Source organism: Echinops telfairi, unplaced genomic scaffold, assembly GCF_000313985.2.
Source record: "Echinops telfairi isolate 266 unplaced genomic scaffold, ASM31398v2 ScPeMD7_7469;HRSCAF=8507_1, whole genome shotgun sequence".
Lineage (NCBI taxonomy): Eukaryota > Metazoa > Chordata > Mammalia > Afrosoricida > Tenrecidae > Echinops > Echinops telfairi.
The window spans coordinates 149,049,520-149,062,837 of record NW_022111373.1 but is presented as its reverse complement, the minus strand read 5'-3'; the positions used below and the strand labels follow the sequence as shown (position 1 = coordinate 149,062,837).

Here is a 13,318-nt window from a genome sequence, read left to right as displayed (position 1 = left end):
GTCTCTAGGGCCCAGACCCTGCAGAAGGGATGTTGGCTGAGACCCCCCCACTCCCGTCTCCGGACGCCATCACCCAGTCGCCACCCAACCCCACCAAGTCTCAGGGACATGTCCTCAGAGGAGAGGCGCTCCAGGGAGCTCAAGGCCAGAAGAGGCCCCTGCCCCCCTGGTGCTGAAGGCGGCGGCGCAGTGACCACGGGCCACCTGCCGTCCTGCAGTCAGGTCTGCCTCTGAGGCACCCCTGCAGGAGTGAGGGGCGCTGACTGCAAGGCCGCCTTCGAGCTTTTCCCAAGCAAACCAGACTCTGCTCTTTGCTCAGGAAACATTCAAGTTCCTCGTCTTCTGATCAATTTGTGACATTTCAGGTTCCCAAAGCAGCCACAGGTGATGCGCGTGTTTTAGCTCCTTGCCTTGTGTCCTGGCTGCACGTTGAGTCCTGGATCCACGCGGTCCACAACTTTCTGCCCGTCGCTTTACCGCAGAAGGAAAGGGGCGCCTGGAGAACTAGCTGTGGCCCCGAGTCCGCTCACTCACTCTCGCTGGGCTGGTTCTCCTTTTATCAATCTCTGGCTTGGCCCTTACCGGTGGAGGGCGGCGGCGTGTGGCCGCCAGGGGGTGCTCTGTAGGCTTTCCGACCTTGTAAATCGACTCGGCACAAAACTCAGCCCCTGGCTCTGCTACAAAACCACCTCGGACTCACCTCTGCCATCGCCAGCCCTGGCCAGGGAGCTGCACTGATGGGCCGGCTGTCTCTGCCCTCACTGTGAAAAAAGGATCCGTTTAGAACAAGCTGAGTCATGGCCTCAGGGGTCCCACTGCCCCTGGGGGGCTACCCAGTTGCCGCATCTGTTGTGCAGGGAAGTCTCGGTGGCCAGAAGGAGCGAGACCACCTTTCCAAGTGCCTCCCAGGAGCCCAGAGCAGAGCGAGAGCTGGGCAGGCATCTTCAGTTGGCCCTGACTGGAGGCCTGCCCCAGTACCTGCAGGAGGCCGAGTCCTGGGCAAAGCCCAAGGGAAGGTGCAAAGCACACCTGCTAATCTGCTTAACAAAGCCTCCTTGACTTCCGGCCTAGTTTCCAGGGGGCTCTGTGCTTCTGTGAACTGCACTGGTTAAGCAGGTTCACGGGCCCGAGGTTTCAGGCGTGGAGATCTCCCTTTGCAGGTGTGGGCTGTTCTTTCTCTCTGCCCCCACCCCACCCGTAAGGGCCACCTACCTGCTCCTGCCCTTGCCTGTCTAGGGCTGCAGGCACACGTCATCCCTGAGGGCGTGTGCGCCATTTTGTCATCGTGAAACAATGTAAAACGTGAATGTATTTCCTTAGGAAAACTGTTGTAAGAGTTTGACTCGGAAAGATTTCCTATTTATTTAATACTGAACTGTGGCCGACTGTGTGGTCGTCCCTATAAAGTGCATGCGTTGGAGAAATTGCTGGTGCACATGTTGTCACCGTGCCCACGGGGCTGTGTCCAGCTGCGACCGGGGTTCTGTTGCAGAAGGAAGCCTGGGGTTGAGCTTCACCCACTGCCCCTGGAAATGCCACAGGGGAGCCGGCGGCCAGTTGGTTTGGTGACTGCAGTCCCAGTATACTGTGTCATCCCAACCCCAAGTGCCTTAAGATGCCCCTCCCTGTGTGCTGTTGGGACGGGGTTACACCAGGCTCCTGCAGCGCTTTCTGGATCGATGCCATTAAAAACTGTTTTCCAGGCTATTTGGATGCATTTGTTTGTGATTTGAGAACTCACCCATGGGGAGCCCCTGCCCCAAAGGCCAACATGTTGGGTGTGTATATGTGTGCACGCACACACGCGGTGGCTCTTCTGGCCACTAGGAAGACACTGGCCAGCTGCTATGAAGCATGTCCTGGGTGCCAGGGTCATGGGTCTCTAGGCCATCAACACTCAGGTTATACTGGGGACAAGGAGAGGGGTGGAAGGGCAGGCAATGCCCACCCCTGGCCCAGGTAGAAGGGCAAACATCTGAGGCACCAACAAGCTAAGTGGGGCTGGGCCCCAGGGGCCCCACAAAGCCCAGGGCCTTGGTTCTGAGAAGCTGGCGAGCTTTGAGCAGCTGGGTGAGGACATGGGCACCTTCAGAACACTGTTGTGGTCCACAACGCAAAAGGCCTTGGAGCCGAGTGTGGAGGGATCTGTGGTTGGCCAGAGATATGGGCGTGTCCCTCTGACCTGGCCCCAGAGTCCCCACCCATCATCCCTTCTCGGACTTTGGGGGCTACAGTTCCTGTTGACCAGGTCTGCATAAACATGGTATGAAAATAGGCCAGTCGGGGGCCTGGCTGGAGCTGGCAAGTCATTTCAGGCTGGTGGCAAGTCTGAGAGGGAGGTGTTCAAGTCAGCTGTGTGCCACCCCTCCCTTCTTGGAGGGGCTGGAGGAGGTGCAGACACCCCTCCCCCCCAGGTCAGGGACACCCACTGGGCAGAGCGGAGAATCAGGCTTCCCATCACAAAAGGGTTTCTTGCAGAGGAATCGTGGAGTCTTTCATAAGGGAGGGGCCATAGCTCGGGGGGAGGTGGCACCCTGATCAGAAAGACACCCCACCTAATGAGGTATGCCTGATCAGCACCCCTAGGTGCAGCTCATCAGACCTCTTCACTGAGGTGTACCTGATCAGCCCCCACTGAGGTGTACCTGACCAGATCCCCTCCACTGATGTATACTTGATCAGGGTTCCCCAAGATGTCCTCGATCGGCACACCCCTCCCACACACTGTGGTGTAACAGATCAGCCACACCCTACAAATAATTGTACATGAACAGAGCCCCCCAACCCTGCCACCAGATGATCTCGATCGTACTCTTCCACAAGGTATACCTGATCAAACACACCCCCACCCCAACCTGAGACAGTATTGATGAAACCCTGTTAGGTGGGGCTCTCTAGAGAAGCAAAAGCAGGGACACCTAAGAGGTTTATATCAAAAGAGCAGTTCACAGTCAGAAGGCGGGTGAGCCAGCCCAGCTCCAGTCCCATGGTGAGAGGCTAAGGGGGAGGCTCTTCCCGACAGGGTACTGATGAACCAGGAGGTGGGAAGACCACAGGTTAATGGAGGCAGAGTCCAGTCTAAATAGTGTCAGCAGGCAAGGTGACGGCTGCCAACAGCTCCCAGGGTTGGCAAACAACATGGCAGGCCACCAGCCCCAGTCCCAAGAATGCAGATGCAGGATCCAGGCCGGCAGGAAGATGAGCATTCTCCACAGTATCTACTTCTATATGTGGTGCAGGCCACCCCCCAGGAGACATCAATGGGCTGTGACCCGAAAAAGCAGTCACTCTACCCTAATCTCTCCACAACTGCTTTCTACAACATTGTTAGGTCACTTGGAGGGGAGGCCCTACCGCGTGGTCGCCAAGTTGAAAGGAAAGCTGTCATAGACCCTCTCCAGTATACACGACCACCCCCACCCCTCCAATGGTCCTGATCAGAGCCCCCCCACCCATTCAATAGACCTTATCAGACCCATAAGTACCTGATCAGACTCCCCCTAAGATGTATCACACCAGAGCACAGTGGCCAGTGGGCCTGTCTCCCCCTCTGAACCCACTTGTCCAGAAGCATTTGCAGGTCAACCTGTTCCTCAGTGAAGCAGCCCCAACCTGTGCGTTCACACCCACCCAGGCCCACATTCCAAACCAGCGCATCCCACCTTAGGGAAGGGCTGGCTGGCTTGCTGGAAGTTTGGGGGACCCCTGAAGCAGAAAGGATGAGGCCGCAGCTCTGTCTGCAGAGGTGGGAGACTGGGGCAAAGGAACAACTAGGTCCTTCCTCCTTCACAGTCTTGGGGGAGGGGGGGTGTCCTAGGGTGAAGTTTCAAAATAAAACTGTTTCAAATGAATGAACAACACGTAGCTGACTAGCTGACGCCAATGTTGAAGGCCGGCGTGGCAGAGATGCGCCAGTGCAGGAAGACAGCAGTGAACTGTGCACACCGTACACAGGACACCAGTGCTGCCACAAGTGCTTTCTCAGCGCATGGCACCTCCCCCCACGGCATGGTCCGATGTCCACCCTCCGCAGGAGGCAGGCAGTGTCCTAAGGGCAGTGTCACATCAGGGGCAGGGCTGAGGGGCCACAGCAGAGGAAAGGAACTTGTCCTGACCCTGGTGTACAAAACACTGGGATGGCCATGGCTCCCCCCGCTGGGCCCACAGCCTCGAACCTTTAGCAGCAGGGGTGGGTGCCCAGTGACTGACTGTGGGAGACAAGACACACCCAGGCTGCACGCACCTGCGATGGGTTGGAGCAGCACACAGGCCACGCTAGTCCAGAGTCCCCAACCCCCTTAATTGCTGTGACCAATGACCCACCAGGAGAGACATCTAGTATCTGAGTCCTGGCCTCAGAACCCTTGGTTCATCAAAGGCCGTGGTCCAGGGCAGCCTTAAGGACAGAGCCTCAGCAGGGGAGAGGGCCAGTGCGTCGCAGAGAACTGAGCGGAAGAGTGGCTGGGAGCCAGGCTGTGAACATGCTGGAGGGTGGCGGGATGTGGCACTGCCCCACAGGAAGCTGCCGCACCAGCTACTTCAGAAGCTTGGTCACATTCAGACTGGGCACGATGATGTCTCTGAAGAGTGGCACGTAGTCCGGGTTCGTGGGCGTGGAGCCTTGCTCCAGTGTCTCGATGATCGTCTGCTTCATGTCACGGCTGGCATCCCCCCGCACGGCCAGCAGCGCTCCGATGTGCTCATCCCTGGGGAGGGGCAGAGGCATGCCTGGGTGAGGACGCCCTTATGACCGGGCCTCCTGGCTCTGGGGCCACCCGCTACGGTGCCCCGAGAGGGGTCCATTCGGGCTGGGGGTTGCTGTCACCTGATGTCGGGGTACTTGCTGACAAGCGTTGAGACCTCCAGGTAGAGCAGGGAGGGGTCCGTGAGCTTAATGACCTCGGCAATGGCTACGATGGTGTCACAGTGCCCGGCGGCGTCCTCCCCAAAGCCCTGGGGAGCAGGGGCATGGGGGAAGGGTGGCGGTCAGATCTGTCCACAGGTTGCCCTGCAGACCCAGTTGCCCACTTCACTGGGAGTGGAGCTCCTTGGGGCTGGGGATGCGCAGGGAGTGGAGTAGATAGAGGTCAAGGGAGTGGCCCAGGGTGGTCTCATGTAAGAGTCACTGCTGGAGGCCTGTTTCCAGGGACAAGTCACTTGGGAGGGGGTGGGGTAGGATGATCGTGGGGTGGGGTTCTCCGGTGGGTTGGCACTCACCGAGGCCAGCTTCCGGAACAGGAAGCGGAACTGCTCTGCCTCCTTGAGCATGCGCTCGGCTCCCTCCTTGCGCTCCTCGGCACTGCGGAAGGAGATGCGCTTCTGCATGACAGCGCGCAGGTACTCCACCACCACACGTCTGTGTGCCTCGGCTGCCACTCGCTGCGGGAGCATGGAGAGTGTAAGGGGAGCCCACGGAAGCCAGTGCCTGCCCTGACAGAGCGACTTCACACGTGCCACTGCCCCACCTCCTCAGGAGGCTGGGATAGCTGACTGGCTGTCTGCCTTCTGCACTCCTGTACCTCTGAGGCCCTTCAGAAGACCCCCTGGGGCAAAGGGCTGGGCATACCTCTGGGGAGCCCCACCAGGGTGGCTGGCCAGTAGAGGTGCTGCTACAAGAACCATTGGACAAGCACAGGTTGGCCACCCTAGAGGGCCCAACAAGCTCCAGTGAGAGGGCAGGGGCAGGGGCAGGGGGCTGGCACCACCCATCAGGAAGGAGAGAAGGCCGGGCTGGGTGTGGCCAGCACTCTGCTCCCGGGGAACCCAGGAGCTAAAGTGTACAGAGAGGCGGTGGTGCCACTCTCTGGGCACAGCTCAGCAGATTGAGACTCTCCAGAGGGCTGTGTGTGGGGAGGGGGGGGGGGCGCGTGGTGGCAGGGGGTCCCTGGCAAAGGAAGCACAGAAAGAAAAGGGTGGGCCACTTCCTGTCAGGCACGCACCCAAGAACCAGGAGCCCCGGTCAGTGCGGGCACCGTGGGGCGCAGTGTCAGTGCCCCCTGCCACACTGCACGACAGGCCCTGTGGCTGTTGCTGACCAACTAGGACAAAAGGCCTGGCAGCCTCCTCCTGAGAAGCAGCCCAAAGCTACAGCCCCAACAAGCTGCCCTGCCCCAGGGGGCATGCCCCCAGCGTCACCTCATCCCATGACAGCCAGCCCAGGAGGCCTGTGGAGTCTCCTGGGGCAGATGCAAAACATGCAGGGGAGGGGGTTGGGGTGGACACCAGATTGGAAACAAAGGAAAGCCCTCAGCAGGGGACTGATGCCACTCCCTGGCTGGTGAAGGGAGGGAGCCAGCGCCTGGCAGGGGCTGCGGTGTCGGACGGACCTCAAGACGACCCAAGAGATCCGAGAAGCAGGGGCCACACGGGGTCCAGGCCGGCCACTTGCAGAAACAACCTGCATCTGCAGGCGCCCATGAACACGGCCACTTGCAGAAACAACCTGCATCTGCAGGCGCCCATGAACACGTGCAGGGGACTGAGAGCCCACAAAGCACAGAGGGAAAGCCCCTTCTGGGTCAACGGTCCCTTCAGGGTGTGGTATGGATTTGGCCGAAGCCACCCTGAAACCATGGAGCCAGGACTGTGCCCAGCACCTGCCCACCTGTGGCTGCAGGAGGGAGAACCTTTACACCTGTGTGGGCGGCAGGCCACTAAACGGAGGCCGGGCCTGCTGCTAAGTTCAGCCAGCCTGGCTTGGCCTCCTGGGTGGACAAAGGCTGGGCCCAGCTCCACATGGAAAGGTCATTCAAGTAGCTGTCACTCAAGCCCTTCCTGATGCCACAGTCCTCAGCTGCCTTTCCAGGGAGTAGGTGCGGCCAGCTCTCAGGCCACCAATGGCATGGCCCTCCCCTCCCGCTGGTTCAGGCTTCTTAGAAACCCTGTGTAGCTGCAGCAGGCCACTACCACCTGTCTCTTCCTTCATACACCCACCGCGGCTGCCTGGCACCTCTGAGCCAAGGTGAACACCTCCAAGATTCCTAAAATCAGCTGTGCCTGGGGGACTGTGGCATGGCACAGACCGGGCAGGAAGGGTGGCAAGTATCCACATGCTCACCTTTTTATATGGCTTCTTGATCTTTGCAAAATCGTTGAAATAGTCTTCCACGGTGACACAGATGGTGTCCACGGCATTCGACCCTAAGAGCCACTTCTTGGTCATCAACTCATTGAGATGTTGCTGGAAAGCAATCCCAGAGACCCCTCTGAGGACACGCTCCCGGAGGGATGAGCGCACTTGTTCTGTCTGTCCCCGAGCAGGGCACGCCTGCACTTTCAAACATGAGACTGACACTGTGCATGGAATTCTGTGGGGTATGTCAATGCGTGCTTTACTTTTGGTAACCACGGGTTTATGACGAAGGGGCTCAAAAACAAACACCTGGGAGGGGCTTTGAGACCGAATGGGGATTGGAAAGTCGTGGGGCTTTCCCAGGAACCTGCGACAGCATCCCGGTCCGGAAGAGCTGCCGTGTCCTCACCGTGAGTCAGCTTTCACAGATGTGCGTGGAGCTGAGCTTGGGGGCCCTTCGTGAGCTGAGCTGGTGGGCACAAGTCAGAATGAGCAGCAGCAGCTGCAAACCACCAGCCACTCATTACCTGGCTGCGGACAGGACAGTGTGATCGACACAAACTGGAGGTTCACAAAGGTTCAAGTGACAGGGCGCCCACACAGATGGGTCGTCTGGGCCTGGATGGGCTGAAGGGGACTGGAATTGGCCATTCTGAATGGAACAATCACATGGGGGACTAAGCCAGGAACAACAAGCTACAGAGGAGTGACATCTCGTTGTTTAAAGCAAGTGTCAGGATCTGTCCTGATGTACGAGGGCCTTTTAAAAGTTCATGGAAAAATGCCACAATCTTTCGATTCCAGCTTTCCACACTTTCTGGAGCCACGTGGACAACACAGTCAGTGAGAGGATATTTTCTGTCACTTGGAGTCGCTCATGCCACAGATGAAGGGAAAGCGGGCAGCAGGCAGGCCTGGGATCCACTTCCAAGATCACGGCCATGACACCTGGGGGGCAGCACTTGGACAGGGTCGTGGAGAGCTGGATGGCCTCACGTGCAGCTGGGCTTTGGGGTTCTTTGTGGCCTGGCATGCCCCTGGCGCAGACCTGTGTCCGTGCGCCCCGGCTGTTTAGGTATCAGAAGTAAGCCAGTGGCTGGGGTCAGACTTTATCCTGCCACCCACCGAGCGGTGTAATATCTGCCTGACGGCTGCTAGGGTCTCCACCCAACTGTGGCATGAGGTGGCCCCGACCTGAGCCTGCGCGTGCTGCATTGGAAAGCACTGGCTGACACATGTGTGGCACACCTGCAGACTGACTCCCAGCCCAGCCCACCAGCTCCCTGCAGGTCCCTCCTGCCCTGGGGGACTCCGGGTGGAGCTGGGCCCAGACAGTGAGGGGGCCCACCTCCAGGTCCAGGAAGACTTCCTCCAGCAGGCTGCTGCAGCCGTCCTTGGCGATTGCGTCCAGGACGGCGTCCATGCTGGGCTGGCTCACGGCCAAGCCCTCTTCCAGGTCGCCTTTCAGGTACTTCCTTTTTAAGCTGACGATGGACTCTCTGCAACAGAAGAGCCCTGTTGGGAGGGGCTCACACCGCCCCGCTCCTCGGCCCCACCCCCACGCCATGGCCACCGCCCTCACCGGAAGGTCTGGCAGTTGTTGACGATGGCGATCATGTACTGGACATAGCACTGCGGGTGCTGCCGGTTCCTCAGGTGCTCCTCCTTGTACAGCTGCGCCTCCTCCTTGTATCTGGGAGACACGGCCGCCAGACAGGTGACCCAGCGTGGCGGTGGATGCCATCTGAGCACACTGCAGGAGCGACACTCCAGGAGCGCAGCGAGACCAGACCGACCTGGGCCCGGAAATGGACCCTGGACAGGTGTTCCCACAGGAGGCTTTCAGAGGTTAGGTTTCCCTACGCATAAGCAGCCTCCTTTAGGACATGTGGCTCCCTCCCAAGGAGGTACAGCAAAAAAGGTAGATTGTCCCAAGAGCTCCCTGAGTCCAATCTCGGCAGTACTGAGCACATGGCTCAGACTGGGCGGCCGGCCAGGGGTGTGATGGAAGGTGGGTCCCTTCAGAGTCCTACTCCATCTCTCAATGTTTCCAGTGAACCAGGGGCAGTGAGGGACAGGGAACCAAACCAAAGGATAGGCTTAGCAGGAACTACAATTTTTGGTTTCTAATTCCTAGATACACACTTTAAAAAATAACACATCGGCAAAAATACATACCTATTTAAGAAAGAATTCATTTGCTGAAGACACAAGACCAGGACCTTGGTTTTCAAATCTTCACTGATCTGCGCAGCCACTTGGAGATTCTGCTCAAACATCTACAAAGCAAAGAGTGGCTGGTCCTGATCGAGGCCGTGTGAGGGACCGAGAGCACCGGCAGGTGGCGTCCAGCCCAAGCCACGGCCACGCCGCTGATTCCGACTTCTGGAGACCCTGTGGGACACAGCAGCACTGCCGTGGCTGGGGGTTCCCTTCGCAGCCCAGCGCTTAGCCCAGTGTACCACCAGGGCTCCTGGGTCGGACAAGATCATCCAAATCCAGAGAGAAACCATACCACTGGAGACACAATCAAGTTAGCCTTAGGGAAAAACGAAAGCAAAACCCAACCCAAGCCAACAGGCTCCCCAGGCTAAAACCCAAGTGCCTCGTGTTCTGACTGTCTGGGACTGGGGTGTCTCTCCCAAGGGGACTAGACAGACTTTGCCAGCTGGTAGAGCTTGTGCCCTGAGGCCCCCAGGGATGGGGAGGGAGGCCTGGAGAAATGAGTGACAGGAGTCACCTGTCAGGGCCAGGTGTTGGCTACAACTTGGGCATCCTGACCCCAGCCTGTTCCTGAAAGTGACTCCAGTTCAAGGTGGACAGTCCCTAGGGACGTGGGGAAAGCCCCCCATGCTGTGGACAAGAGCTGGTGAGCGGGGACAGAGAAGCTAGGAGGGTGCAGCTTGCCTCAGGTTGTCCTGTACAGAACGTCACAGGGTCAGAGGGAGCTTCCAGAACACAGCAGCGGAGAATGACCTTGTCATGGGTGCAGCCCACTGCCACGGGGCTGATGCCCCAGGCCTACCTCGGGGGACAGTCTGAAATCAATGTCCTAACAAGTCCGCAGCTTCTCCCCGTGGCTACTTGTGAGGCGGAAACGGTGAAGGGAGGGTCCAAGGGAAGTGACCCCATGAGTGGACAGGTCCCATGGTCATTTACAATGCAGGCTGACCACAGTCACAGGTGTAAGGACCCAGGTGGCAGCTACTGGCGCAGACCCAAGAGGGCACGAGAAGGCAGCCTCTGCTCCAGGTACGGACAGACGCCAGGCTTGTGTGCTGTACTGCACCCCCGGCCCCAGGACCTCCCCAGAACACACCTGGAAGACGATGGCGGGAAGCGTGGTCTGGTAGTAGCCGTCCTGGTCGGCCTCAGGCTCGGTCTCCTTGACCCAGTCCTTGCGGTCCGTCTCCAGGGCTTTGCGCAGCCAGGCAATGATGTTTGACTGCAGACAGGGTGGAAAGAAGGAGCAGCTGCTGAAGCAGAGAGAATTCCCCAGCAATGTGTGACTGCAGAGGGTCTCAGCTCCACAGGTGACGCAAGACCTCAAGTCTCTACCCAACCCCAGAGAAGCCCCTACCACCCTCTGCAGACTTGAAGCAATACTGCTCAGTCAGAACCTGGTTCTGAAGAGGAGAAAGGACCAGGCAACCCAGAATGCATGCTGAGCTGGGGCGAGCCGGGGCTGTGGGAGCAGAGGCATGGATGGGGCACTCACCCATGTGACAGATGGGGAGCCCTTGACCCCTAACAGCATGACAGCAGGCTGGCAGTGTCACTTCCAACCTCTAGGGCAGCCAGCCCCCAGGGCTGACCCTGCCCTGCACACACACGTGGGGAGCCGGATTCCTGAGTGGCCCAAGCAGGGGAATGCTTGGCCAGGCTCAGTGTGGCAGGAGCTGAGCCTGCGCCCCAGCTGACCAGGTCTCACCACCTCTGGGACCGAGAACAGGCCCGTGTCCCAGGCCTAGGGGGTCTCCTCGGCTGAAGGGGCTTCTTCAGGGATGGGGGTCCTGGCATCAGGAGTCAGCTCCTCCCCAGACTCGGGCCAGGCCGTCATGGTGCTTTCCTCACCTAACTGGTCCCTGGCCATGAAAACAGCCAGGGCACTGCACATGGGCTGCCCCACATGCCTGGGGCACCAGCACCCAGGCAGACCCCATGGCCACCCTTGGCCCACCTGGGCAGACAGCCCTGCTCCAGCCCCGCCCAGCAAAGCTGTTGTACTCACCGTGAGTGTGGACATGTACGTGCCCAGCAGCTCGGAGACCACGTGCGAGGACAGCAGGGGCCCCAGGGCATCGGTGTCCACTTCCGGGGCCAGTTCCGCGTTTCCCATCATCTCCGCGCTGTGTGGAAGGGGACGGGGAAACCCCTGAGGAGCTGACGGCAGCGCCCCCCCCCACCGTATCTCTCGGCACCCGATTCCTGCTAGCACTCGGGGTCACAAAGTGAAGGCTCCACTTCAGCCCTGCCCACTGTGCCCAGGCAAGGCCGTCTCCCGCCTGACTGGCACCAGAGGGACTCCCTGAGGGCCAGTGGGCAGTAGGCTCAGATGAAACAGTGCTGATGAGGATCCCGTGACTGGAGCACCTCAGGCACACAGGTGCTCCTCAGCCTGGTGGGGATAAGGCCAGTGCACCCCCCCACCCCCAGCCCCACACACAGGGGATTGAGCAAAGTGCTCGGCTGGCCGGCTGGCTCCCCAGGAGCTGTGGACATATCCACACCGGCATGCAATACGCCCCTTGGCAGGTCCAACACACAGGCCAGTGGTTGGCCCACTCTCACCTGCCCTTGCCAGCCTGGCCTGCCTCCCAGTGGGGTGGGGCCTCACAGGGCCTCACCCTCATCTACAGGACACAGGGAGGGTAGGGAGGGTCCTGGGTGGGGGGCCTGACACAGCTCTGGAGGCAGCACCCTGACATGCTAGGCATGCTGCCCTCGGGGAAGTGGCAGTGCGGGCCAGCCTCTCACTGTGTCCCTGTATTGAAATACTCAGTCTCTAGTAGAAGCAGGGAGCATAAGAAACCACACCAGACAGCAAGCACACACCAAGGACAAGAGTCCTGAAGTAACTCATTTCCAGCACAGCAGTCGAAGGGCAGTGTTTATCCCCAGAACCAGGCTAGTGAAAACACACCACCCCAGATGGCCACTCCTGAGGCATTCCAGAAAGCGCACGGCCTCCTCCTCCAGGCTGGCCCCTGGGGGGTCAGCAAGGCCTTCATTCCATGCAAGGCCCATGAGCCTCCGGCTCAAGCACTCCAGGGGCCCGGGGCTTCTGGAGTCTGGGTCCCTGTGACAGGTACAGGGGTGCAACGAGCACAGCGGGTGGCCTCACCCGGACCTAAGGCCCTGGGCAGGTCCCAGGGCCTGCACCTATCAAGGGTGTCCTGTCTCCTGAGTCCACAGGGTCACCAGGCAGCAGAGGGGCCGGGCAAACCCCCTGCTGCAGTTGCAGGCCCCACAGCCTAGTGCTACCACAGTGACTGGAGCTCGGCCGCCCCCAGCTGCTGTGATGGCCCCCAAAGATGGCCACAGACATGCCAGGATGCCCCCGCAGAGGCCCTACCTCGTGTAGGTGTTGAGGACCCAGGTCAGGAGGCTCACGATCTCGCTGGCCTCCAGGCCCTCGGCGGCCAGCTCCTGCATGCGCGTGCTCAGGGCCTGGTGGTACATGGCCAGCAGGCTGTGGAAGATGTCGTAGTGCGGGGGGAAGCACTGCACCGCCAGGTTCTTGGCCACGAGGAGGTCGTCCAGCACGTACTTGCGGATGATCTCCAGGTGGCGCACCAGCCACATCTTGTCCGACTCCCGCGTGTCGGCCTGTGTGCCCTCAATGCGTGTGGTCACTGTCTTGTCCAGCACGGCGAACATCTTCTCCTTCCACTTCTTGGGCCGGCCGGGTGGGATGAAGCCCGTCTGGCGGCCGCGGTCCAGCATGCGCCTGTCGATCTTCTCCTCGCGCTCGATGATGCGCACGACGGACACCAGGAGCGTGGGGTCGCGGCGGACAGTGACCAGGGACCGCTGCAGCACCATCCACAGCTGCTTGGCCAGCTCGTCTGAGAGACGCTGCATGCTGCCGAAGTAGCTCTGGATAAGCGTCATGTCGCGCGCGTTGCGGCTGTCCATGCGGTACTGCTCGTACAGCAGGCCGTCCCGAGAACATTCCAGGTCCACCAGCCTCCGATGGGCCTGCAGCAGCTCCCCCCGCTCCGTCAGGTCCTCCGTCTCCCGGAC

General features: G+C 59.8%; 1 protein-coding gene across 1 annotated transcript in view; it reads right to left on the bottom strand.

The window, feature by feature from the left end:
* Positions 1 to 3,866: 3,866 nt before the first annotated feature.
* The window catches only part of EXOC3 (exocyst complex component 3), a 13,160-nt gene continuing 3,708 nt past the window's right edge, over positions 3,867 to 13,318 (bottom strand). The window contains exons 3-12 of the mRNA XM_030888952.2: positions 12,648 to 13,318; positions 11,304 to 11,421; positions 10,392 to 10,517; positions 9,251 to 9,351; positions 8,655 to 8,765; positions 8,421 to 8,571; positions 7,058 to 7,180; positions 5,218 to 5,379; positions 4,826 to 4,953; positions 3,867 to 4,706 (exon numbers count right to left, since the gene is read on the bottom strand). The exon at positions 12,648 to 13,318 is cut by the window's right edge and continues 13 nt beyond it. Of these exons, the coding sequence (XP_030744812.1) occupies positions 4,535 to 4,706; positions 4,826 to 4,953; positions 5,218 to 5,379; positions 7,058 to 7,180; positions 8,421 to 8,571; positions 8,655 to 8,765; positions 9,251 to 9,351; positions 10,392 to 10,517; positions 11,304 to 11,421; positions 12,648 to 13,318 (1,863 nt within the window). The 3' untranslated portion in view covers positions 3,867 to 4,534. The remainder of the gene's footprint in view (positions 4,707 to 4,825; positions 4,954 to 5,217; positions 5,380 to 7,057; positions 7,181 to 8,420; positions 8,572 to 8,654; positions 8,766 to 9,250; positions 9,352 to 10,391; positions 10,518 to 11,303; positions 11,422 to 12,647) is intronic.